This window comes from Neolamprologus multifasciatus, chromosome 12 (assembly GCF_963576455.1).
Source record: "Neolamprologus multifasciatus chromosome 12, fNeoMul1.2, whole genome shotgun sequence".
In the NCBI taxonomy this organism is placed as follows: Eukaryota; Metazoa; Chordata; class Actinopteri; order Cichliformes; family Cichlidae; genus Neolamprologus; species Neolamprologus multifasciatus.
In genome coordinates this window covers 31,478,515-31,503,783 of record NC_140450.1, presented here as the reverse complement: position 1 = coordinate 31,503,783, position 25,269 = coordinate 31,478,515, and the positions used below count along the sequence as shown (strand labels likewise).

Genomic DNA, 25,269 nt, shown 5'->3' with positions numbered 1-25,269 from the left:
AAGAAATGTGATTGAGACAAAATGTTTTTTGAGCATGCAACAGAAATCTAAGTTTGAACTCGGTAATGAGAAGCTCTACCACTATTACTGATAACTTCAAAAAATTGTTTGTCTCAGTTAGATTTAGATCACGGGAACACGCAGGATGGTCCAAAAGAGTTATATTTTTTTTCCTGGAAGAAGTCCCTTGTCCTGCAGGCATTGTGTACAGTGGCAGTGTTGTCCTGTTGAAAAACCCAGTCGTTAACACACAGACGAGGGCCCTCAGTCAAGAGGGAAGCTCTCAACATAGCCAGCGGCCATTTGATGCCCCTGCACCTCCTGAAGCTCCATTGTTCCACTGAAGGACAAAGCACCCCAGACCATTATGGCGCCCCCTCTACTGTGGCACGTAGAAAAAATCTCAGTGGGACTCTGCTTGTCATGCCACTAACATTGGAAACCATCAGGACCATCAAGGCTAAATTTTTCCTCATCAGAGATTAAAATTTTCTTACACCTTTCAATGTCCCATGTTTGGCACTGTCTTGCAAAGTCCAAACAGTCAGTTCTGTGGTGTTCAAGGAAACTAGGTCTTGAAGAGGTTTTTTGTTTTTGAAGCCCTTCAGTCTCAGGTGCTGCCTGATGGTTATGGGGCTGCAGTCGGCACCAGCAACAACCTTAATTTGTCTTGACGGACAGCTATATGGATTCTCCGGCTCGGTGGGTCTTTCACTTGACGTTTTTGTTCTATAACTCTCAGGATCATTTAAGAAATTCCAAACAACTGTCTGCGTCCCACCTCAGCAGCAATGGTGGGCTGCCAGATGCAGTTCAACAACCCGACCATGTTCAAATAGGGAAAGGTTTTTTTTGCCTTTGCCATCAGAACATCATGACAGTGTGACTACCTGACAGAAAATGACAATGAATCCACATTTTTGCACAGATTTGACATTTTAAAGTATGTGTTCCTGAACTTTTGATCACCTGTAAAAAACGTTTCAGTTTAAGTGTGGTTTTCCATAAATTGCATGTTCAAAAAATTTTTGTCTCATTCCCATTTCACCTTGTTGCATGTTGAAGGTCTGCCTGGAACCTTGTTAAGATCCAAACATGTAAAATATGTATTTTTTTTTTTTTTGCAGTTTTTCAACTGGTCTTAAAATTTTGACTGGGACTGTATAAAATGGTCTGATGTAATCAATTCAAAAAAATAAATCTGGTACAATAAATCTGCAGTAATCCTATAATTAAGAAGACTACACTAATTTATGCTTTAAATTCTACTCTGCAGTTTCTCTCTCCAGGATTTGTACCATTCCTATAGAAAATAAAATATGTAGTTTGCGCTGCAGTATTGGGAGCAGATAGACATAAAGAGAACGACTCCGAGTTGTCCTCATCATTTTAAATCACAGCATGTAGACAACTTCTGCCACAACATCAGCAGTCAGCAATAGAGACTTCAAACCAAGTACTTTGTGTATTGCAATATGGGGGAGGACTGGCTTCAACAAATAACATAAGCAGTAATAAAAAAGCACTTTGCTAGAACAGAAATGATTCTGCCTGGACAGACATCAGAATTCACATGTGGACAGGGTCGCTTGCAGTTTTGTTGCTTTATTACTGCACTGGTTTTGCAAGATAGGACTGCTGTGAAAAGGCATGCTTGTTTAATGAGTGGCTCTATTATTACTTTCAGTATGAGCACACAGCACATCATAGAGTCCTCTGCATGCAGGCCCACTCTGCTTTTGCCCTTGAAAACGAGCTTTAACATTTTTCTTTGCCTATTATGCGTATGGTATTGTGATGTAAGTGGCTACAGAAATCAATAATACAGTAACCGGTAGTTATCTTGAAGAACAACTGTATTTTTAAAATGCACATCATTCTACAGGGTGGGCCATTTATATGGATACACCGTAATAAAATGGGAATGGTTGGTGATATTAAAGTCCTGTTTGTGGCACATTAGTATATGTGAGGGGGCAAACTTCTCAAGATGGGTGGTGACCATGGTGGCCAAATAGAAGTCGGCGATGTTGGATACAACTTTTGTTTTTTTAAATAGGAAGAGGGCCATGGGACACATCAAACTTATTGGTAATGTCACAAGAAAAACAATGGTATGCTTGGTTTCAACGTAACTTTATTCTTTATTTCCATTCACAATGAAAGGAACAAAAACCTACAACGAGAAACCTGAGACGTGGACCATGGAGAAAAATACGGCCGAAATACAGGGGTTGACATGCAGACGAACCAGCAACTAACAGAGGGAAACGCAAGGCTTAAATACACAGAGGGATAACAAGGGAATGAGTCACAGAAGGGGAACACAGCTGGGAGTAATCAGATATGACAAGACCAAGGGGGAGCAAAACTCAATACATTGACATAGGACACAGACTTTCAAAGTAAAACAGGAAGCATAACAGACGCAGGCTTGACTAGGTGAGATAGCAACCATGGAACATAGAAACTTAAAGACTAGAAAAGATAAACAATGACAAAATCAAAGTTCAATAGTAATACAGAAACAGAAACACTGATCACAGACCCAGGAGCATTACAGAAGCAATATTTTATTAAAACAGAGCACAGAAAACTTATCAAATGTTTTATCCTAGACATCTTCCTGTTTCATGAAGAATATTAGCACTTGAAATTTGATAGCAGCAGCACATATCATAAAAGTAGAGCCACTGTTCTTCTTTTAACAGTCTGCAAACATCTGGGAACTTAGGAGACCAGTTGTAAGATTTTTCTGAAAGAAATGATCTCTCATTCCTGCCTGATAGAGGATTCTAGCTGTTCTATATTTTTCATGAAGCTCCAAATGTTTTTTTGAACATTTATGGCATGGGTTTGCACGTAGACACAGAGCATCTCATGGCATTACTCATGTGTAGTCAAATACAATTAAAAATAAATATCAGGTAATTACAGGAAATTATTTAGCCCATATACTATTTGATTACTGTGCTCTCTGTTGGTTGTTTAGTGGTCTGTGCACATGAGCAGCAGAGGAGAGGATAATTGATGGAAATGGGAGGTGCGCCGTATTATTGCTTACCTAAAGGCTTGATTTAATTATTGAAATGGCATGCTGTGGTAGAGGGTTTTGTACCTTGTTTGAGTCTGGTAGAGGGGAAGTCTGGTATTAATTAGTGCAGGCTGAAAGAATGAACTGAGCTGTTGAAAGTCTTTATTCTTTGCTGAAAGCTCTTTAAAAACCACCTCCTATAAACTATACTTATATACATCCAAGTATTATATATTTAGTGTAGACAGAGAGAGGGGCAACTGTTTAACTCATATCAACCAACAGGAGCTCCATTAAAGCTGACATGCATGCCTTTGGACTGTGAGAGAACGCTCGAGTACCCAGTGTTGGGGAGTAACGGAATACATGTACCGCCGTTACGTATTTAAAATACAAAATATGAGTAACTGTATTCCGTTACAGTTACCGTTTAAAAAGGTGGTATTTAGAATACAGTTACCATTACGGCAAAGCTGGGATGGTCAATTTGGTAAAGAAAATCCGTTGGGCATCTTTCTTCGCCTTTAGACAATAATTCTGATGGCAAAAGAGCCAAACGGGACAGGCAAAAAAAAAAAAAAAAAAAAAAAAAAAAATACAGTTACTTTGTTGAAATAAATGGATTACACGGCGGTACTTCCCTGTTTCATATTGTGGCGGGTCAGGCCTGTTTGGGTTTTGTTTGACAGCTATGTTATGTTGTTCCAGGTGGCAACATTACGGTTGCCATGGTTACAGGGTGACGCTCTCTCTCTGCGTGTTTCCTGGGTGAGAGAGCCCTTTTTGTTGTTGTTGTGCTAAGCTAATAGGCAGAATGCTACCGGTATAGCTCTAAAGAATGTAGCATCATAGGCAGTGTAGTCCGTGCTGCAGGGAGAATGGACTGCCATACTCGTTATGTGTCTGTGAGCGAGGGAGGGAGAAACAGGAAAAGTACGAGCTGCCATCGAGCAAAAACGGGAGTTGGAAGCATGTAAATATAATAATAACCACTGCAGCCAAGAAGAGTGCCTGACGAGCCCAGTTGTAAGTAAGCTATTAAAACTCGACTGTACACCGTGTTCGTGTTTTCCTCCAAAAACAATACGTTCCGTTGGAGCAGCCTTTTAACGCCTCTCTCTGTCTCTCACTAGCAAAGTTGACCCAGACAACAAAGTAAAGCTAGTTTTCGGCTACAAGCCCGACACAGAACCCAACGTATTAGCCAGAGGTCCCTTTACTACGGTTCAGAGCCGCGGACCTTCAGTAACAGCAATAAATCACAGCAATAGTACATTCATGTAGTTGTAAACAGCATGATAATATATTAAGTAATCCAAAGTATTCAGAATATGTTACTCTCATTGAGTAACGTAACGGAATACATTACAGAATACATTTTGGGGCATGTATTCTGTATTCTGTACTGGAATACATTTTAAAAGTAACCTTCCCAACACTGCGAGTACCCAAAAAGAGCCTGTACAGTCACAGGGAGAACATACAAATCCACCCAGAAAGGACCCGTCAACTTTCAACAGAGTCTTCTTGCTGTGAGGTGACAGTTCCAGAGGCACATTGTGACACTTTGTAACATTAACTAACAAACTATCTCCCAGTGGAGCCCGCAACATCGTCTGAAGTGATACTCTGGTCCCCAAGGCAGAAACTAAGAAACTAAGAATCTTTAATTCTGGATGGCACTAATTATAATTTCACAATGGAGTATGACTTCAGATCTAACTATACATATTTATATACAGCATTTCCACATCGCCATCGGTGAATTAGCTACATTACAGATATTGTATTAGAATTGTCAGGAATAAGTTTGAACTCACACTTTTTTGCCTTTGCCATTCGCCAGCTTAAATCTTTACACATTTAAAACACCCTAAGACTGGCGAACCATTTCGATTTCATTTATCATTATAGCTGTATAGGTACTACTTTTCTTTATAGATATAATCTCTCCAGCGTGTCCTGGGTCTGCCCCGGGGCCTCCTCCCGGTGGGACATGCCTGGAACACCTCACCCAGGAGGCGTCCAGGAGGCATCCTTGTCAGATGCCCGAACCACTTCAGCTGGCTCCTTTCGATGTGGAGGAGCAGCGGCTCTACTCTGAGCCCCTCCCAGATGGCCGAACTTCTCACCCTATCTCTAAGGGAGAGGCCAACCACCCTTCGGAGGAAGCTCATTTCCACCACTTGTATCCGCGATCTCGTTCTTTCGGTCACTACCCACAGCTTGTGACTATAGGTGAGGGTAGGGACGTAGATCAACCAGTAAATTGAGAGCTTCATTTATCACTCAGCTCCCTCTTCACCACGACGGACTGGTGTAGTGTCCGCATCACTGCAGCCGCAGCCCCAATCCGTCTGTCGATCTCCAGCTCCCTTCTCCCATCACTCGCGAACAAGACCCTGAGATACTTGAACTCCTCCACTTGGGGCAGGAACTCATCCCCGACCCGGAGTGGGCACTCCACCCTTTTCCGGCTAAGAACCATGGCCTCAGATTTGGAGGTGCTGATCCTCATTCCCGCTGCTTCACACTCGGCTGCAAACCGTTCCAGTGCGAGCTGAAGGCCTTCACCTGATGAAGCCAACAGAACCACATCATCCGCGAAAAGCAGAGATGAGATTCTGAGGCCACCGAAGTGAAAGCCCTCCGCCACTTGGCTGCACCTAGAAATCCTGTCCATAAAAATTATGAACAGAATTGGTGACAAAGGGCAGCCCTGGCGGAGCCCATCACCCACCGGGAACGAGTCCGACTTATTGCCGGCAATGCGAACCAAGCTCCTGCAACGGTTGTATAGGGATCGAATGGCCCGTAGCAATGGGCCAGACACCCCATACTCCCGCAGCACCTCCCACAGGACACCCTGAGGGACACGGTCGAATGCCTTCTCCAAGGCCACAAAACACATGTAGACTGGTTGGGCAAACTCCCATGCACCCTCAAGTATCCTTGAGAGGATAAAGAGCTGGTCCAGTGTTCCGGGACCAGGATGAAAACCGCATTGTTCCTCCTGTATCCGAGGTTCGACTAGCGGACGAACTCTCCTTTCCAGCACCCTGGCAAAGACTTTCCCAGGGAGGCTGAGGAGTGTGATCCCCCTGTAGTTGGAACACACCCTCCGGTCTCCCTTCTTAAAGATGGGGACCACCACCCCGGTCTGCCAGTCCAGGGGTACTGATCTGATCTGATCAGATCAGTACCCCTGGACTGATCTCCACACAACATTGTAGAGGCATGTCAACCAGGACAGCCCTACAACGTCCAGAGCCTTCAGGAACTGGGGCGGACCTCATCAACACCAGGGGCTCTGCCACCAAGGAGTTGTTTAACTGCCTCAGTGACCTCGCCCCCGGAAATTGGTGGGTCATTCCCCTCATCCACCAAGAGCACCTGGCAGCAGCCACTGGGGAGCGCCATATTGCGACCTCCACACTAACCGGAACCACGTGACCTCCACACTAACCGGAAACAAATAACTTCAAAATAAATTTGGTTCTAAGTGTTTTTTAACACTCTGGGTTTATTAAAAAAAATCACCATCCCTTCAGCTTGTTCGTCGCTAAAAGTGTCCATGTGTTATGTATTTGTTTCTTTGCTACATTTACTGCATAAAGGTTTTTTCATAAATATAAACTAGCCATTAAGACAACCTCAAAACTCACCATTTCATATATCAGCAGTGCTACTGGAAATTATTGTACAGTAGTCCTTCACAATAACGCGGTTCACCTTTCGCGGACTGTTTCAATTATTTATTTATTTATTTATTTTACAATACATTGTGTTGTGTGTTGTGATTGCTGTAGACCATTGTCAATCAACCTAGTACAGTGTCTCCTGTACAGCAGTGGTCCCCAACAGGGCCACGGACCAGTACCGGTCCGTTGAGTTGGTTTCCCTGGGTCTTTTCCCGTGTTGTGGTCGTGTGTCTTATTTTGAAAGAACTATTTACGTGTTACCATAGCGAAAAATTTATTTTTCATATGCTTATATGAAAAATAAATGTATTTATTTATTTTTCATATAAGCATCAGGGACAAGGCTGTCTTGCAATTGTTGAGGTGCGCCCTTTCTTCCAGGATCACTCTTCATTTGTAGGTTTTAGTGGACTCCTACTACTGTGACGTGGTTTTCATGGGACAAAGGCTTGTATTCCAAGATCTGGGAGATTGTAGAAATGAGCAGTAATGCCCTTCTTGCCATCTTTCCAGAAAAATAAGTGATCTGGAACCTGTTTGGCTTACTTACAGCAGCAGCACGTTCTGCACCTGCATAAAGGTGCACATTTACTAACAGTGTGTGCTGCAGCTTTGAATCTTTTATTAATATATATTTTGTTAATATTTTGGCTATCGTGTCTTGTTATGAAATATATAGAAGAGTAACAGTGTTAGCATGCGGTCGAAGCTAAGTTTGACTGGGAAACTCAAAGCTCAATAGTCTGTATCAACAAAAACTCACTGCAGCCTGTGTAATATTTGATGCGTCATAATTGATTCCAGTCTATCTTGCAAATACATATTTGCGTTGCAATGTCATGCACAAACACACACAACTATTAGATCCTTAAGATCAAACCTGTGTCATTCTTTGGTCCACTGCAGTGTAGTAGTCAAAAACAAACAAACAAGTGAAGTAGCCACAAATGGCCAGGATAGAGCCCAGAGGGTTAATTCGTAAAATGTATAAAAATATTATTGATTACAGGGTAATACATTACTGTTAATAGCAACTGTAAGCTTTTTACTTACTGAAGTTACAAGTATAAACAATGCTGTTACATTTACACAAAACATTTTTCCTATAAGTATGGACATAAAATAAGTGAACAACATTTTATAATAAGCTTAATTGGAATTCTGTACACTGCAAAAAAAACAACAACAAAAAAAAAACACAACAACAAATAAAAAACACAAACAAACAGCCAGTGCCTTCATCTGTCCATTAAGTGTCAAACATCGCATTGACCCGTAGTCTCTGCTCGTCAGCACATTTAAAAAGAGCTCCGTGTCCTCTGCAAACTGAAAAACAAAGAGGAAAAAGTCCCTCTACACAAAAACACTGCAAATGACCTGTTTGAATGCCTCCTCATCATGTGAGCCTTGAAGTTTTTTTTAAGAAGACTAAGACCACAGTGAGGGCATTTTCATTTTCATGGACTTTCCACAAGCCACAGTTTCATTTAGCACAGGCGGTAGAGCACATGAATGTTCTACCAAAAATTCAGAAAATGGTTTCGATGCTGGAGACAAGACATGGAGAGGGAGATGGGGCTCCACGGAGAGTTCAGTGGGGAGCAGTCCTGAATGCTGACATGACAGTAATTGCCTTGCCATATCGCCACGCTGTGTGATTTTCATGTTACAGACAGGGCAGTGAAAGTGCACCGGCATATCATTTTGTCTGTAAGAGAGAAAAAAGAAAAAGAAAGACAACAACAATATGTAATTTAAATGCAGTCAGTTTATCTAACAATCAGATTGTACATATTGACAAAAATGTCCAAGCCATCCTCAATAATGAAAGCAAAATGGTGTGGATCACAAGAGCTGTCAAGAAATGTGGTGAACAAGAAAAAAAATATTTATTGAAAACACACTTTTTTCTCTTGCTGATGAATGCACTGAACTGTACAATATGAAAAGCAATTTTTAAGTCAACAAAGAGACTGCAGAAGTGCTGAAAAGAAGTGCATATTTATAACTATGATGTATATTTGATACCAACATACCTTTTGAAAGGCAAAGCATTTTTAATGTGTTCATTTATATGCTCCTCAATCTTTGCCCTGACAGTAGGGCTGAGAGTGGGGCACAGAGAGCAGTGAAAGAGTCTTCTGCAACACGTGGTGCATTCCTGCAATTCTGGCTTGGTGGCAGAATTCCAAATTGATATGTGCATCTAAAACAGATAGAAAAACAGATAAAGACCATATACACATTTAAGTTCAGGTTTTAGTAGAAATAACAGGTTACAGTTAGCATGTAAGAGATTTGGGGAAAAAAATCTTTACAAAAACCTAAATTACAAGACACTTTTATTTGTGACATACGTATATATTGACATATAACAGACAATTGAACAAAGGCTAACTAAAATCTGGGCAATAAAAAAGCAAAACAGAATGGAATAGAGAATATTAGTATTTATAAACATATAAATCTCTTTGTGACAAACTTTACAATGTTGATGCAGGTGGAATGAAGACATGAATAAAGCGCAATATGCAGTAAATGGAATGTGCATTGATGTCAGATAGTGAAAAGCAGTGAAGTGAATTTGTTCAATAACAAGCAAAAATCAAATACGTTTGAAAGGGACCACTAAATGCTAACCAGAGGTGTCAAAAGTACACACATTCCTTACTAAAGTTTAGATACCTCAGGGGTATGACAGTTGTTGTAACGCTAACAAAGTGCCAACGTAATCAGTGTAAGCAAAGTAGATGATTCCTAGAATTATATAATTCTTAACGGCGAATTTATACATGGATGACTCTGTACCAACCTTTACGATCAATTTGCAAGGTTAATGATCCATGCAGGAACGAGACAAAAAAAAAAGAAAGAAAAAAAGAACGTCTTTCCGCCTACTGTGGAGGTCACGTGTTTCCAGTCACTGTGGACGTCACCGGTGGCTGCAGCCAGACCCTTCTCTCATCCACAGACTCTGCTTCCTCCTCGGAAGACAGTACTAATCTAATTAAAAGCCAATCTAAATAAATGAGTCTTAAGCTGCTTTTTAAAAGAATAAATACAGTCAAGGCAACGTAATGATGGAGGGAGAGCATGCTGTGAATGTGCTGAATATGCTGTGAATCAACGTAAACCAACAGCAAGTATGTTGTCTTTGCAGCCTAGTGTGACTCAGTGTCTGTCCTCTGTGTTTTATACTATGAGAGATTGAGCCCCTCCTGTAGTGGTTTGGCTGCAATGGTGTGTGACAGTGACTCTGATGATGCATTATTAAAACAATGACCTGGGGCCTCATTTACAAAACAGCACATGGGATCATACTAGAAGTGTATATGTGCACAGAGACTAAAATCTGTGTGTCAAAGGATAATCTGGTTTATATAAACTGCAGACAATTCCCCTTTATAAATTAAATGCATATGTGGATCCCTATTTCACGCTCTGCATGGCATTTAACCATAAATAGACTTTGCAAAGCACCTTGTGAATGGAGATGCATAGCAATGAGCCTGCTGATCGATGGGTCTTTAGTCCTCTAGCAGTGTCCACCACCAAACAGCAAGATGCAAGTTTTACTGCGGGTTTTATTTTTAAATTTTACAGCAGTCTGACTGATTATTTCACAAGATGCTGAACTGATAGCAGCAATCATCGTTTTCTTTTCATTCCGTCTGATTCCTGGGGGTCTTCTTTCTAATATTGTAGGGTCTTTACCTTGCGATATACAATTTAAAGCACCTCGAGGTAACTGTTGTTGTGATTTGACACTATGTAAATAAATTTGAACTGAACAGAATGGAATTGGCTGAACTTGTCTCATGATATGATAATGAGGATAAACAATGCTAATGATGTAATTGTCTTTATTTTAGGGCTGCTCACAATGGTTTAAATGTACAGATGGTGAAGTGACAAAAGGTGGAACGTGTGGGTGGCAGCTCAGTGAGCTCTGTGCAAGAAGCATCGGGAGAATACAGTAAAGAATTGCCATTATTCTAATTATTATTATCATACAACTCCAACTCCATCCACAATTCCAAAGTTGGGACCCGAATCGCAACACAACTGAAAACATATAAGTGTTTAAATTGAGCCATTTTACTATACAAAATGCCAGCTCATGGTAGCATCACACAGTAGGGACCATGCCATCTTCTTTTAACAACAATCCATTCAATTCAATCAGTACTGTAGGGTTGTAGCTGCTCTGTCTGGACTGCAGGCAGGTCAATTCAGCACCTGGACTCTTCTTCTATGAGGCGACGCTGCTGCAATAGCCGTAGAATGCAGTTTAGTGTTCTGGGTGGGAGCATATGTTGCTCTAAAACCTTTATATACAGTACCTTTCATCACTAATGGTGCCTTTCCAGATGTGCAAGCTGTGGTTTTCATAGACACTGATGCACCCCCATACCATCAGACATGCAGGGTTTTGAAACCTGCTGATAACAGACAGTCCTTCTTCTCTTTAGTTTGGAGGACGTGGCATTCGTGTTCTCCAAAATGAATTTAAAAATTTTGATTCGTCTGACAGCAGAACAGTTTCGAACTTTGTCTCAGTCCATTTGAAATGAGCTCTGGTCCAGAGAAGACATTTCTCTGATTTCCATGGCAGTCATGGAAATTTACTCTGTTGAAACATTCTGGCAGGTTTCATTCTGTATGTTGAATCTAGGACGACTGGTTTCTGGTGTTGATTATTAAATGACACGAGGAAAAAGTGATAAATGATGAACTTATGTTTAGTTTTCTATCTATTATTTCTTTTTAAGAAATAAGTATATTGAATGATGCTTTACCTTTTACCCCAGGAGGCGGTTTAACCCCTCTGTTGTGTGCACCCCCAATTCAATTCAATTTAATTTAATTTAATTTTTTTTCCTGTCATTTAATGGTCGGGCATTGCACAGCTACAAGCATTTCACCCCCATGTCATACTGTGTATGGTTGTGTGTGTGTGACAAATAAAATTTGAATTTGAATTCAATTTTATTTATACAGCACCAAATCACAACAAAAGTTGCCTCAAGGCGCTTCGCTTTACCCCCCTTAATTTAGTGCTCCGGTCACAATTGGCCAGTCAGTTTTAACAGCTCTTAAATTAACACAAGAAACATTTTTTACAACTAAATTCAGTTCAGTGGGCCATTCAGTGGGTTGTTCAGTACGTCATTCAGTGGGTCATTCAGTGGGTTGTTCAGTGGGTCAGAGGCCAAAGGGGGTGGGGGTGGATTCTCATTCATTTTCTATGGCAGGCACTTTTGCATCCTGCCACTGGCAAAACACATGCTTGGGTTAGGTTAATTGGCAATTCTAAGGTGGGAATGGTTGTTTGTCTTTCTGTGCTAGTCCTGCCAGAGACTGCCAAAACACAAAAAACAACCCTTGAGACAAAACACAAGAGTACGTAAAAGTATCAAGGGGTAGCCCCCTAGTGGGGGGTGGGGTAAGAGGTCTGATGGAGAAGCCAGTGAACCCCAAAATTCACAATAAAAATCCTTTCTAGGCATTTCACAATATTGACTGGAGTTTCTTTCATATTTTGTCCTCTGTCACACCTTTTTGTCCCTTAGGTTTTTTTCTTACAAAATCTTTTGTTTGTGTTTTCTTGTTTTAATTTTTAGCACTTTGGGATTTTCAGCCTATAAGCTCTAATGATCATTCTTACACATGGATTCTTAGCCACAGCAAGTTTCTGCAGGGAGAAAATGCAGCTTTGCTTGAACTCAGAAATTTCACCTGCTTATTTGTCCTGCAGAAATAACATACAATGCTGTAAAAGTATCAACAATATTGTGCACTGTTGTAATCCATAATCATATAGAGGTATTTAGCACCTCACACTTCCTCTGCCTGATGGTGTGCAATGGAGTGAGGAAGGTACAGTATTATTTGACAGGAAATGTTTGCCTATGGAGCTGCAATTTTCCAACACCCCGAGGTCACTGTCAATTGATTTCAAATTTTTTCAGCACACCAGCCCACTGCTACAATCCCATCACGCTCAATTTGAGCAATTTGTCGTTCATCATAGAAAAGAAATTGGGAGGCTATAGTCACGCTGTCAGCTGTGTTTGAAACTCTGTGTCTGCTGCCGCTGAAAAATGAAACAATCACCGTGAAGTGGAAGGAAGAAAAATGTGAACGAATACGTCTTCCATTCTAAATGGCACATCTCAATTTGGGTGTCTACTGTCGTTCGACAACAAAGACATGGCATTGTCCAACATTGTACAGCGTGGAGTCTAAAAACTGTTTGCCAACCTCAATATTCTTCCTGCAGCAATCAGATCTGATGTTAAGGATTTCTAAAATCACTGGGACAGTTATTTCCTTGTATTGCCAATGATGTTACTTTCTTAACAGGTTGGCCCTTCTCCAACACGGTGTGTAAGATGAGCGGCTTTGTGCAGGGCGTGTCAGTGTCTGCATCAGTCTTCACCCTTGTGGCTATTGCTGTTGAAAGGTAAGTGCACATTGTTCTTTGGTTCTTGATGGAATATGACACAATAACAGAGAAATAATTAATGGACAAATATATAAAAATTCTAATAATGTTAGTGGTGCAATGTTTGCTCTATTCCTATTTCATTTTAGAATAATACTATTTACTAACAGCAGCGGACAAATATACACCTTTGGCCTAATGATGGTATGAAAAGTGAGAGTAAAACCAAATGTATGTAGGCTTATAGATATCCTAAGGTGAGCCTCACTGCAGCCAAATCCAGTAAAGTAGTTACTGAGATATTTCACTTCAAAACCACAAGACAAACACATCAATGCAATAATCAAAAGCTCAAGAGATTGGTTTATTGGCAATTCTAAATGGGCCATAGGTGTGAATGGTTGTTTGTCTCTCCATTAGCACAAGTAATGACATGATTGTAATTGTAATGTAATTACTGGAGGTAGTAGAGTAACTTATTACAATACTGTATCCTGAAAAATTTAATATGATCACAGTTACACTCAGCACTACTGATTTTCTGCCTTGCACACAGCTATTGCTTGAACAATAATGTTACTGACTTGGTGCAAACTAACCAAACTATTTTCAAAATGTTCCTGCCGCTGTTTCAGTTACACTTACTTTTCCAGCCTTTTGCTATCCCGGTCGCAACATTTTTAAGATTGTGTTGCTGATATCAAATTCAAATTGAGCTGATATTTTCCATTAAATGTGAAATTGTCTCAGTTTAAGCATTTGATGCATTTTCTGTGTTATACTGTGAATAAAATGTGAGTTTGTGAGATTTGCAAGTCACTGCGTTCAGTTTTATTTTTACATTTTACAGAGCACCCGAACCTTTCTGGGAACGCCATTGTTTTTACTTATACATTTAAGTTGGACAGTCCAACCAGCCATACCCAGACTGACAAAAAAACCCAAATATTTAACAGTTTTATTTTGTCACTTATTGTTAAGATCACTCTAGGAACTTGCAACCAACATTAATGCAAGGATGTGCAGTCAACTTGTGATCCTGTTGCCTTTGAAATCTGTTTTGTTTTTTGTTTTTTTGAAAATGAAGATCAGATCTGCATCCACTCATATTCATTTGTCATCTTCAGCGTGACCTTGGTGCATTAAGACAACAACAAAATGGCAAGCAGACGCAGTCAGTCTGATAATAGGTCTGTGACTGAATGGAGTTAAGTTCAAAATGACATAAAATCTGTCTGTGATAATACATCAAATTAACTGTTATAAATCAGCATAAATTGAGATGAGTGTTGTCATCTACAGTCACAGAAATTCAAATTAGCTAATCTAACTAGAATCCAACTAAAACGACATACATATGAAAAAGAAGTTCTAAAATTCCTCCTCAATGATGCAGTTTCTGCAGGAGAGCAACTGAACTGCAATATTAAATGGACACTGCTTTTAGGACAACCTTGATTTCCTATAGAAATAACCAGAATGCAACCAGTAGTCAGCCAGTTGAGTCAAGTCCCATATTGCAGAGAGATGTGTCTTGTGCTATTTTGCACAGACTAATGCAAAATGTGCAAATGCAATACACAGTCTGTCTGTGTTTTTAAATTAAACACTAATTATTTGCAAACCTTTGCCAGTTTGACAAAGACTGCAGTCGGTAAAAGTCAGACCGCAAGTGTTTGAGACAGGTTGCCTACTACCTTGGAATAGAAAGTGGTTGGCCAGAAGTTGAAAGTATTGCATGCTCTACCTCTAGGAAATCATTTTATACCTGAAACTTTTTAACAAACGTGAAAAAATTCAATGCAATTGATATACAACCACAGACTTTTTACATAGGAATGACACATCGGAAACAATTTACACTTTTCTTCTTCCTGTAAAACAGTTGTGATGTAATGGGTTTATCTCACAGGGTTAAAAACAAATTAAATTAAACAACTTATGATATTTATCTCTGAAAACCCACAAGTTTATTTCATTAATTCATAACAATGCTTCTTTTGTTTCCTTGTCCACTGCAGGTTTCGCTGTATTGTGTACCCACTACAACCCAAGCTGACGGTGTTCGTTGCCAAATTAGCCATCGCCTCGATCTGGGTGTTAGCTGTGGCCTTCATGTGTCCTGCTGTAGTTGCCCTGACTGTGGAGAAAGTCCCTTTCCATTACATGATATATAATAACAACTTCAATCAGACATTGCCCTTGTACACCTGCTACGAAAACTTTGCCAACCCTCGGATGAGAAATGTCTACACAGTGGTTTTGTTTGCACACATCTACCTGCTGCCCCTCACAGTAATCTCACTGATGTACTTAAGCATTGGAGTCAAACTGTGTTCTTCTGTGTTTGCAAACAACGAGCCGCACCCGGCCAATGCTACAGTCCAGGAAGGAGGCAGGAGGCACGCTCATCCGAGGGTATCGAGGAAAAAGATAAAGGTGATAAAGATGCTCATTGTGGTAGCTTTGCTTTTCATGTTGTCCTGGTTGCCTCTCTGGACCCTCATGATGATAACAGACTATGCAGACTTGGATGGGAACCAGCTGGACCTTCTGACCAGCTACATCTTCCCCTTCGCACACTGGCTGGCTTTCTCGAACTCCAGCGTCAACCCCATCATCTATGGCTACTACAATGAGAATTTTAAGAGGGGCTTCGAGGCGATATGCAAGTCCAGGCCTTTTTGCTGCGTTGTGCAGAGCCAGCTGTGGAGCAGAATTGTTGGGTGGAGGAGGAAAAGAAGGTCTGTGCAAGCACCTTGTGAAGGTACTGTTTCTAGAGAAGTTGTTAATCACAACCATTTTGTGTTGGGACTAAGAAATCGAGTCCATAATGACAACAAGTTGAATGAAACGGCTGAGGTGAATAGGAGTGCGAGAGTCGAGTGTGCGGTGGTCCACTCGGGAAGGGCGCTTACGGATCAAGAGTTAGAAATGACTGCTGTCAATAAGAAAAGCAGTAATGAAAAAGAATCAGAAAAAGTTAGTTCACTGGCAATTTCACCGTATCAGGTGTGGGATAACTGAATAATTACAGTGCTAGCAAGAGAAACCCGAAACAAAGCGATACTGTTATACTACCGCCTCATGAAGGACAGTCATTAACTATCTGATGTCACAGGTTAAATATGGTTACACTTTAAAATGATGGTTAGAGAGTACACATGTTAATTTTCTACAATTAAAAGAAGTTTTAGGAGTTGAAGTGAAAATAACAGTAGGACTAACTAACACTTCTCCCAGTCCATAAACCAAAGACAATCTGACTATATTGGTCACTGTCATATTATTTTCCTGTATCTGAACCACAAACATCCAATAAGGTAAGCAGGTCCTGTCGTCTGTCCTCGCCCTGCTACCAAAAGGTTTGGCTGATCACGTGTGGAGCCACAAAGACATGTGACCACATCAAAAGATAACAATGCCAGTATTTATGCAGGCTAAATATTAGGGGTGCAACGATACTCGTATCGATATTGAACCGTTCGATACAGTGCTTTCGGTTCGGTACGCATATGTATCGAACAATACAAAATTTTTAATTTATTTTATCAACTTTCCTTCTGACGATGCTGTCTGTGTTGAGAGCTCAGTGGATCTGCGCTCGACAGTGCAGCCTAGGCGGAGTAGTCGAACGCAGATTCACTGAGCGCAGGGCAAGCTAGCAAGACAGAAGCTAAGCTCGTTGCAACATGGCAAATTGAACCTCCCCCACCCTCATTCAGATCTGGCGTTTGGAACTATTTTGGTCTTCATGTGACGTATGACCCTGAAGGTAAGCGCGTCATGGACAAAAGTAAAACAGTATGTCGGATGTGCCACGCAATGCTCAATTACATTGGTGGGAACTAGTGCGTTAGCGCAGTTAGCTCGTTAGCGTGTTGACGCTGTCCAGCCCCAGCACGGGGCGATCCGCGGTAGCTTGTTAACGGAGATTTGCCGTGTTGTGGCGTTAACGTCATTTCAGATTAACGCTGACAGCACTAGTGGGAACACAACGAATATGACTGCACATTTACTCTGACATCATCCTAGTGCAAAGACAAGTGGAAGCAGACAAAAACAACAAGCACGCATGCTACAAACTTTACCCGAGTCATTTAGACAGCCGTTAGCACATGATTCTCCTTATGGGCACCTGATATGTTTAATATGCTGCTGAGAATATAGCCCAGAAGAAGCGTATAGTATAGCTTTTATTTTGGAAAGAGCCATTTCTCTGTAATAAACTCTCTTTTCCAAAGATGAGTGATTTCTCGATCAGATAGATTTATTTTTTATTACTTTGTTGTTTCAGCAACATTAAATTTAAAAACTGTACTTTTGAGTTAAAATATATATTTATAATTGTAATAAATGACAAATTAAAAAGGCATGAACATTTTTTTTGTATCGAAAAAATATTGAACCGTGACACCAAAGTATCGAACCGAACCGAACCGTGTTTTGTGTATCGTTGCACCCCTACTAAATATACAGACCTAATTTAAGATCCATTCATGATATTTGCCGTCATAAGGCTTGGTCGGTATTTTGTCTCTATTTATTTGAAATAGGAATTTGACCAATAGCCTTTTTTCTGTCTGTTTATCTCATTATCCAGCCTTTGTGCCGAGCACACAAAGACATTTTTGTTACAAAAAAGTTTTTCAGCTCTTCATTGCACTTTGTACACTTAGCCTGTTTATCCCAAAAATGATATGGCACAACAGCCAAATATTAGTCATCTGATAAAACAACCAGAGTGAAAATTAACATGTTTAAACAAACCACTGCGACCCTTATTAATAGAAACACGCCACAAAAATATTGGAAGATAAACTAAGACAGATTGTGTTAGCCTTTGTATTCAATCATCTGGCAGTTAATATAGCTCAGCTTTGCGTCTTGTGATATGAAATTTGTTCCACGTAGCCTAGGGTTTTGTGTAAACAGTACATGAGAATAAAACATTACATTATCTTGATAAATCGCATCAAATGGAGGGAAAAGTGTAGCATAAAGCATGCTGCATAGGCGTCAGTGAATGATTATGAATGACAAACTAATAAACAGTCACTGAAAAACTGCCTTTAAAGAACAATCGAAACGCTACCTCCACAATCATACAAATGTACAAATGTAAGCAGATTCAGATTCATACTGGAAGCTACTGGTCAACTACCTCAAACTCATTAATACTATGAAACTTCTAAAACATTTAAGTGGCATAAAATGATGAATGAAAAAAGCACAAATACCATTTAATAATCTCATTGTAATATGCTGAAGTGCTTTCTATTCATTAGAAAGTCATTACAAATATTTTCCAATCAGTGGTTAGTCTTGGTGATCGATGCCAGTAAAGCCTCTCTGACCATAGTGGCCGCTGACAAGATGGAGCGTGTATCTCGTAACGTGCTAAAAACTGCGGTTATGCTTAAAAAAAACTACATCACAGGAGACAAAAGTAAAAGAAAAAAAAGCTGCTTGCATGCCCCCACACACTTAAGCCAATTACTGTGTGTAGGTAGGTGTGAATGTTAGATTGTCGAGGCTGACAGTGGTGATCGTGGATAAATTAGTATCAAAGGCTCTAATCAGCTGCCTTTGGCAACTGATGATTTTCCAGCCAAGCAGAAAGTGTGCCCCATTTCTTTGCACGTGGTTCGGTTTCTCTAAAATGCAGCGATTAAAGAAGAGGAGTTCCCTTCAAATCTCATGAATAATGACGCAGGGCCAGATTCATATTTACATTTTTCTTACAGGGAAACTGAATACAGTGTTGCTGCAATCACAGCAAACCTCTCACCACAGCGTTGCAGTCAGTCGCTTTATTACAAATGCAGCATTACTCTCGTTGTGCCTTTTCGTGCTAGATGTTTATATAGGAACGAACAGCATGGAACAAACTGAATGTGAGATGTGCTTATATTTTTGGCAGATATGTTTGGAAAGAGAGCGTAAAGCTAAAATATGAGCAGAACTTTTTTCCGCCATGTTATATGAAAACAACAAACATTACTAAAATCACTGGATCCCCTTTAAACACTGTGCAGTCACAACACGTAAGATTATGTAAGAACACATATAGTTTAATAGTGATTCCTCACTCACTATTTTTCAGTTTGCAAGCAACTGTTAAAATCACCAGCAAAGTTGATGATAAAGTTTACTAATAGGAGTAAATTAAAGTGAGAATTTACTGGCGATGTTGTGATGTGCAGCCTCAGACGTCCTCACTAAAGCATCATGGGGCTAATACGCTGTAAGCTTATAGCTGAGGTTTTTGTGTGTGATATTCGGCATCACTTTAACAAAGATTTTGGGTAACTCAAAATCTTTGTTAAAGTGACTTTAATGTGACTTATAAAAATTATTTTAAAAACTTTTACAAACCAATCAGATTTCTTTTCAACACAAAACTTTTTGTTTTCTTACTGTTACTGAGTCAAGCACTTAATTTCACGACTCAGAACATATGTTGTTATCCAGTGTTAATACCTTGTAATATCTAGTGTTGTTTTTAGAATAGAGGTGCTTGGTTACAGACTGTGATATATTAAAAAATACCACTGTTAAATCCTTCAGATGAAAAGAATGTATTTTAGAGCAACGTATTCAACTAGTAAATATGCAAGCGTTGTGATCCACCACAGCAAGAAAGAAATAGATGGATGAAAACACGTGTGCTTGTACAAATGTTGTCCACAGGAGCATGAACCAAAGAGCAGCATGCAACATCAGGAGAGTTTATCTTTACACATGCTGTACTGTGCAAAGATTCGGGTAAAATAAGGATGTTATGTTTCGACTTCCCTAGATCTTTAAGACATCATCATCACCAAACAGCTTCTCTTCACTACACTTAAAATGGACATCATTACTGTGTCATCACGTTTCTTTAATGAGAAGTGGATCCGACTGAGAAGACAAGGACACTTCACTCATACGGTAGTAAACTCTTCATCACAAGGTAATCAGGGCCTAAATTACACTGTGCTTTATCATCTTTTCTCTAAATGGGACCATAATTTGCTAAACGAACATCATGTTGAATTATTTCACACTCAAAACAAGGGATTTAGACCATAAAGTCTTCAGGAAAGTGTTTACTAAATATTAATTAAAGCGAGCGATAGGGTCTCTAACTTGACGACTTGTTTTATGCAATTGGATTTCTTTCCTGCAATCAAAGATGTCGTCTCCTGCTGGCCATTTGAAAGAATGTACTACAGTTCTGTGCAAAGGAACGTTTCTCACAGCCCCATGATTCAAAAGCTTGTAGAATCACCTTTAGCAGCAATAAAGTAACTGAATTAAAGCAAGTACTGTATTTTACAGACCATAAGGCGCATCAGATTATAAGGTGCACTGCTGATGAACGGGTCTGTTTTCATACATAAGGCGCATTAAGTGAAACAAAACAGTCAGATAAGCCAAACTTTACTCATTCTTCTTGCTTCCTCCACGTCTGTACCATTGATTCATTAATGTTGAATTCTCTCACAGCTACTGTTGTTGCATTATGTTAATGTATTGTGGATAGTTTTTCTCAGTTGTTCTCCTGACTAAGGTTTGTTCTGTTTACAGCATCCTGCCATATGATTGCATTTGTCGCTAACCATTGGGAACCCTCGCGTTAACTTTTTATTGAGAGGAAAAAAGTTAGCTCTCATCTACAGCTTCACTGTATTGGTTATGCTAACCTTGCTATATCGTTAGCGATCACATAGCACATCATTATATACCAGCTAGTCCAACTTCAGTAACCCTACAAAAGTCAATGCTGTTTAGTTTTCTGTCTTCATTTATGTTAGAAGTGATAGCAGAGCTGTACGTTTTGTCTTTTCACAAATCTCTCAGTCAGAACACGGTCTATCACAATGGCACAGCGATTCTTCATCTCCTGTGTTACACCCCAGCCCAGGGAAAACCGGCGTGCAACATAAAAATAACGAAATAAAAATAAGGAGAAATGCCCCCTCACTCCCTGCTCTCAAGGAAGACGAACCAACAAAAAACAGCTACCACAGATTTCACAACAGCCAGTCAGTTTATTAAGTCCCAAAAGGTAGCAGGCGTCAGGGTGAGCATGGCCAAAACAACAAACAAAAACTCTAGAAATGAAATGCAGCTGGCTTACCTTCACAGAAAACCCCAAAAGAAAATTACAGGTGTCTTATCTGCCTCCCTAACCAAAAACAGGAGAAAAGGTTCCCAAAGAAAAATGGCTTCTCACCCCTACAGCTACCGAGTAAAAAAAAGTATCGACAACTATTTACATCTATATACAACAAACTATTTACAACACGGCAAAAGCTCCCAGAATACAAATTCACACGCAGCCACATGCACAGTTCGTTGGGAACAGGAAGTAGGCGGGGGTGTGCCGGTTGAAAAGGGTCCTCATTTATAGCCGGCCTCTCCCAGTCCTCCACCAATGGTCAGCCTCCACCTGGAACTCACATAGCAGCAATAACAAAGGACACAAACTATGCCACCCTCTGGTGTGGCAGACAAAAAACACAGTAATATCCATGACACTGAATCATAACATACCCCCCAAACCAAGAACAAACTTTTCGTCCTGAACAAAAAGTTTGATTCATGATCTAGACAGCGCGTCAGCCATGACATTATCTAAGCCCTTCTTGTAACGGATTTCAATGTTAAAGTCTTGGAGGAGTAAAGACCAGCGCATGAGGCGTTGGTTGCTGTTCTGCATCCGAGATAAGAACACAAGGGGGTTGTGGTCAGAAAATACCATTGTTGGAAGAGGATTGGACCCAAGGTACACTTCGAAATGTTGCAAGGCGAGCAGCAAGGCTGAAGCCTCCTTTTCAATCGTGCTGTAATGTAGCTGGTGTTTTATGAATTTTTTTGAAAAGAAACAGACGGGATGGTCAAGGCCATGTTCATCCTCCTGCAGGAGCACTGCACCAGCCCCCAAAGCACTGGCATCTACCTCGAGCTTGAAGGGACGTGTAAAGTCTGGGGCGGCAAGTACAGGAGCACTGCAGAGGAGAGCCTTGGCAGCTTCAAAGGCAAACTGACATGTCTCTGACCACACGAATGGTGACTTAGGACCGGCAAGACTGGTTAATGGGGCTACTACCTCAGAGAAGTTTTTGCAGAAACTGCAGTAGTAGCTCGCGATGCGTTTGAGGAGCTGGGAAGTCTATTATTGCCTGCACTTTTGCGGCAACAGGGAGGACTCGACCCTGTCCTACTTGCTTGCCTAGGTAGGTTACCACAGCTTTTCCAAACTCACATTTAGCCAAGTTTAGAGAGGCATCAAGCAGGTGGTCAAATATTTCGCTAAGGGTTTTGAGGTGTTCAGTCCAAGTGGATGAATAGGCCACTATATCATCCAGATACACTTCACAATTTCTGACTCCATGTAACCAGTGTTCCAGTGTTCATCAGTCACTGGAAGGTGGCTGGGGCATTTCTTAACCCGAACGGCATGACGGTATACTGCAAAAAATGGTCAGGCGTAACAAAGGCACTGATTTCGGATGCACGGTTAGTTAACAGAACCTGCCAGTATCCCTTTAGGAGGTCAAGCTTGGTCACGAAGGTTGCTGATCCGACACGGTCGACCAAGTCATCCATGCGTGGGAGTGGGAAAGAGTCTGGTTTTGTAACTTTTCGGAAGTCATTACAGAAACGGGAGGTTTGATCGGGTTTTGGGACAAGAAGTGATGGTGAACTCCAAGAGCTATTACTGGGAAGTGCAAAACCATGGTCAAGAAGATACTGGACTTCTTGTTGCATTATGGCACGCTTAGTGGGATTTACTCTGTATGCATGTTGCTTTATGGGCTTGTGATCACCCACATCAATATCGTGACTTAGCACATGCGTTTGAGTGGGGATATCACCGAAAAGAGTTGGGTAATTTTTAATGAGCTCACGGACATCAGATTTGGCGGAATCCGGCAGATGTGCTAAATAGACATCCAAGTTAGCCAAGATTTCAGAGTTCCTCAGACGCGCACCAGAAACAGAGCTGTCCCTATCAGCCAACCCATCATCGCAGGGACTATATAAGGGTTGAGAGACGGACACCGACACAATAGGTGACACAGCAGGTGACAGACTAGAGCGTTCACAATCAATGTACTCCTTCAGCATGTTGATGTGACAGACGCGACTTTTCTTCTTACGATCAGGGGTTAACACAGGGGTTAAAACTGATTATGTATGTTAACACAACATAATCAGTTTCACTTAGTTTGCGCTCAATGACATACAGACCGGAAAACTTTGCCTGCAGGGGAGAACCAAGGACAGGCAAGAAAACCAACACACAATCACCTGACTGGAACATCCGTGCTACAGACTTTTTATCAAAATTGGTTTTCATTCTGACCTGAGCCTTTGCTAGCGCATCACACGCAAAATTGCAGGCATTATGCAGCCTCTCTCTAAACAAACTAACATAGTCCAGAATGTTTTCTCTTGGACGATGCCTATCTGAGAGAAATTTCTCTTTCAAAAGACGTAGAGGACCACGCACAGTGTGGCCAAAAACGAAATCAGCTGGACTGAACCCCAAAGACTCCTGGCATGTCTCCCTGACGGCGAACAACAGTAGTGGCAACCCCTCATCCCACTCACGGCTTGACTCAGTGCAAAATTTGAGAAGCATGTTTTTCAGAGTTTGGTGGAACCTTTCTAATGCACCCTGACTCTCTGGGTGATACGCACTGGAAGTGTGATGGTTAACACCGAGCTCTCTCATGACCTGGGCAAAAATTCTAGACATAAAATTTGTGCCCTGATCTGTTTGGATGCGTTTTGGCAGTCCAAAGGTAGAAAAGAACTTAACAAGTGCTTTCACAATCCCACGGGTTTTTAATGAGCGCAACGGAATGGCCTCGGGATAACGGGTGGCAGTACACATCATGGTGAGGAGGTATTGGTTCCCGGACTTTGTTTTTGGAAGAGGACCAACACAATCAACAATGACATGCTCAAATGGTTCCCCAACGACTGGGATGGGTTTTAACGGAGCTGCCGGAATCACCTGATTTGGTTTACCGGCAAGCTGACATGTATGGCATGAGCGGCAGAATTTTACTACATCAGATTTGAGACCAGGCCAGAAGAAGTAACGGAGGACACGGTTGTATGTTTTTGTGATTCCCAAGTGACTGGACATGGTGTGGTCATGTGCTAAGCTTAGGACCTGGGAACGGAATGACTGTGGAACAACAATTTGCTGCACTCCCTCATGTGTGGAGCCAGAACTGGGAGTCCAGTAGCGCATCAGCACCCCATGCTCAATGAGGTAAGACGCAGATTTCCCACACTTAGGCTCTGTCACAGAAGCACAACAAGATGACAAGCTCTCATCATTTTTCTGGGCTTCTATAAGCTTGTTTTTATCTACTGAGAGTGTCATAGCTTTCTCATCAGGCTGAAGCTCTACTGACACAGGGGTACATTCACTTTTAGGTGGCGAGCTTGTTGGGTCTGAATCACTTAGGAAAGAATCGCTAAGATCCACAAACTCTCCATACTTGCGTGCCTGTGCCCGCGTCACAGCACACACAGGAAACAAAGAATCACAGTTTGCTGCGGCGACATCAGAGGCACTTATGTCCGCTATTGGTGTTTCGACTACCTCGGGTAAAGGAAAAACTTTGCATCCAGCTAAATCATTCCCGAGAATGATGTCAATGCCCTCAACTGGCAACTGAGGTCGCACCCCAAGTTTAACTTCCCCTGTGACGACAGCTGCACAGCGTGCAATGGCACACGCATAACCCCCATTTCAACTCCCCACGCTAATACGTCGGCGCCGCAATACGATTGGGCTGAAAAAGGTAAAATACCCTCACAAATGAGTGACTGTTTTGCCCCAGTGTCACGCAGAATGTTAACAGCAACTTTCTTCTCTCCTCCCACCAAAGAAGCAAAACCTTTAGACACGAACGGTTTGAACTCGTCCTCTATCCTGTCCTTTTCAGTTTTAAGTACAGTCACCCCTTCTAAAGCATACGGTTTGGTTTGCAGAAAACTGATTGGGGAAGGTGATTTAGCCTTCCTGGACTGCTCCTTTCTTTTTTTTTTCTTTTTTTTTTTTTTTTTTTTTT

At 41.1% G+C, this 25,269-nt stretch overlaps 1 protein-coding gene across 2 annotated transcripts in view; it reads left to right on the top strand.

Moving 5' to 3' along the window:
• The window catches only part of npffr1l2 (neuropeptide FF receptor 1 like 2), a 64,954-nt gene extending 43,431 nt beyond the window's left edge, over nucleotides 1-21,523 (top strand). For both annotated transcript variants that reach the window (XM_085180677.1, XM_085180678.1), the window contains 2 exons: nucleotides 13,102-13,201; nucleotides 15,205-21,523. In XM_085180677.1, the coding sequence (XP_085036803.1) occupies nucleotides 13,102-13,201; nucleotides 15,205-16,210 (1,106 nt within the window). In that variant the 3' untranslated portion in view covers nucleotides 16,211-21,523. The remainder of the gene's footprint in view (nucleotides 1-13,101; nucleotides 13,202-15,204) is intronic.
• Nucleotides 21,524-25,269: the final 3,746 nt, after the last annotated feature.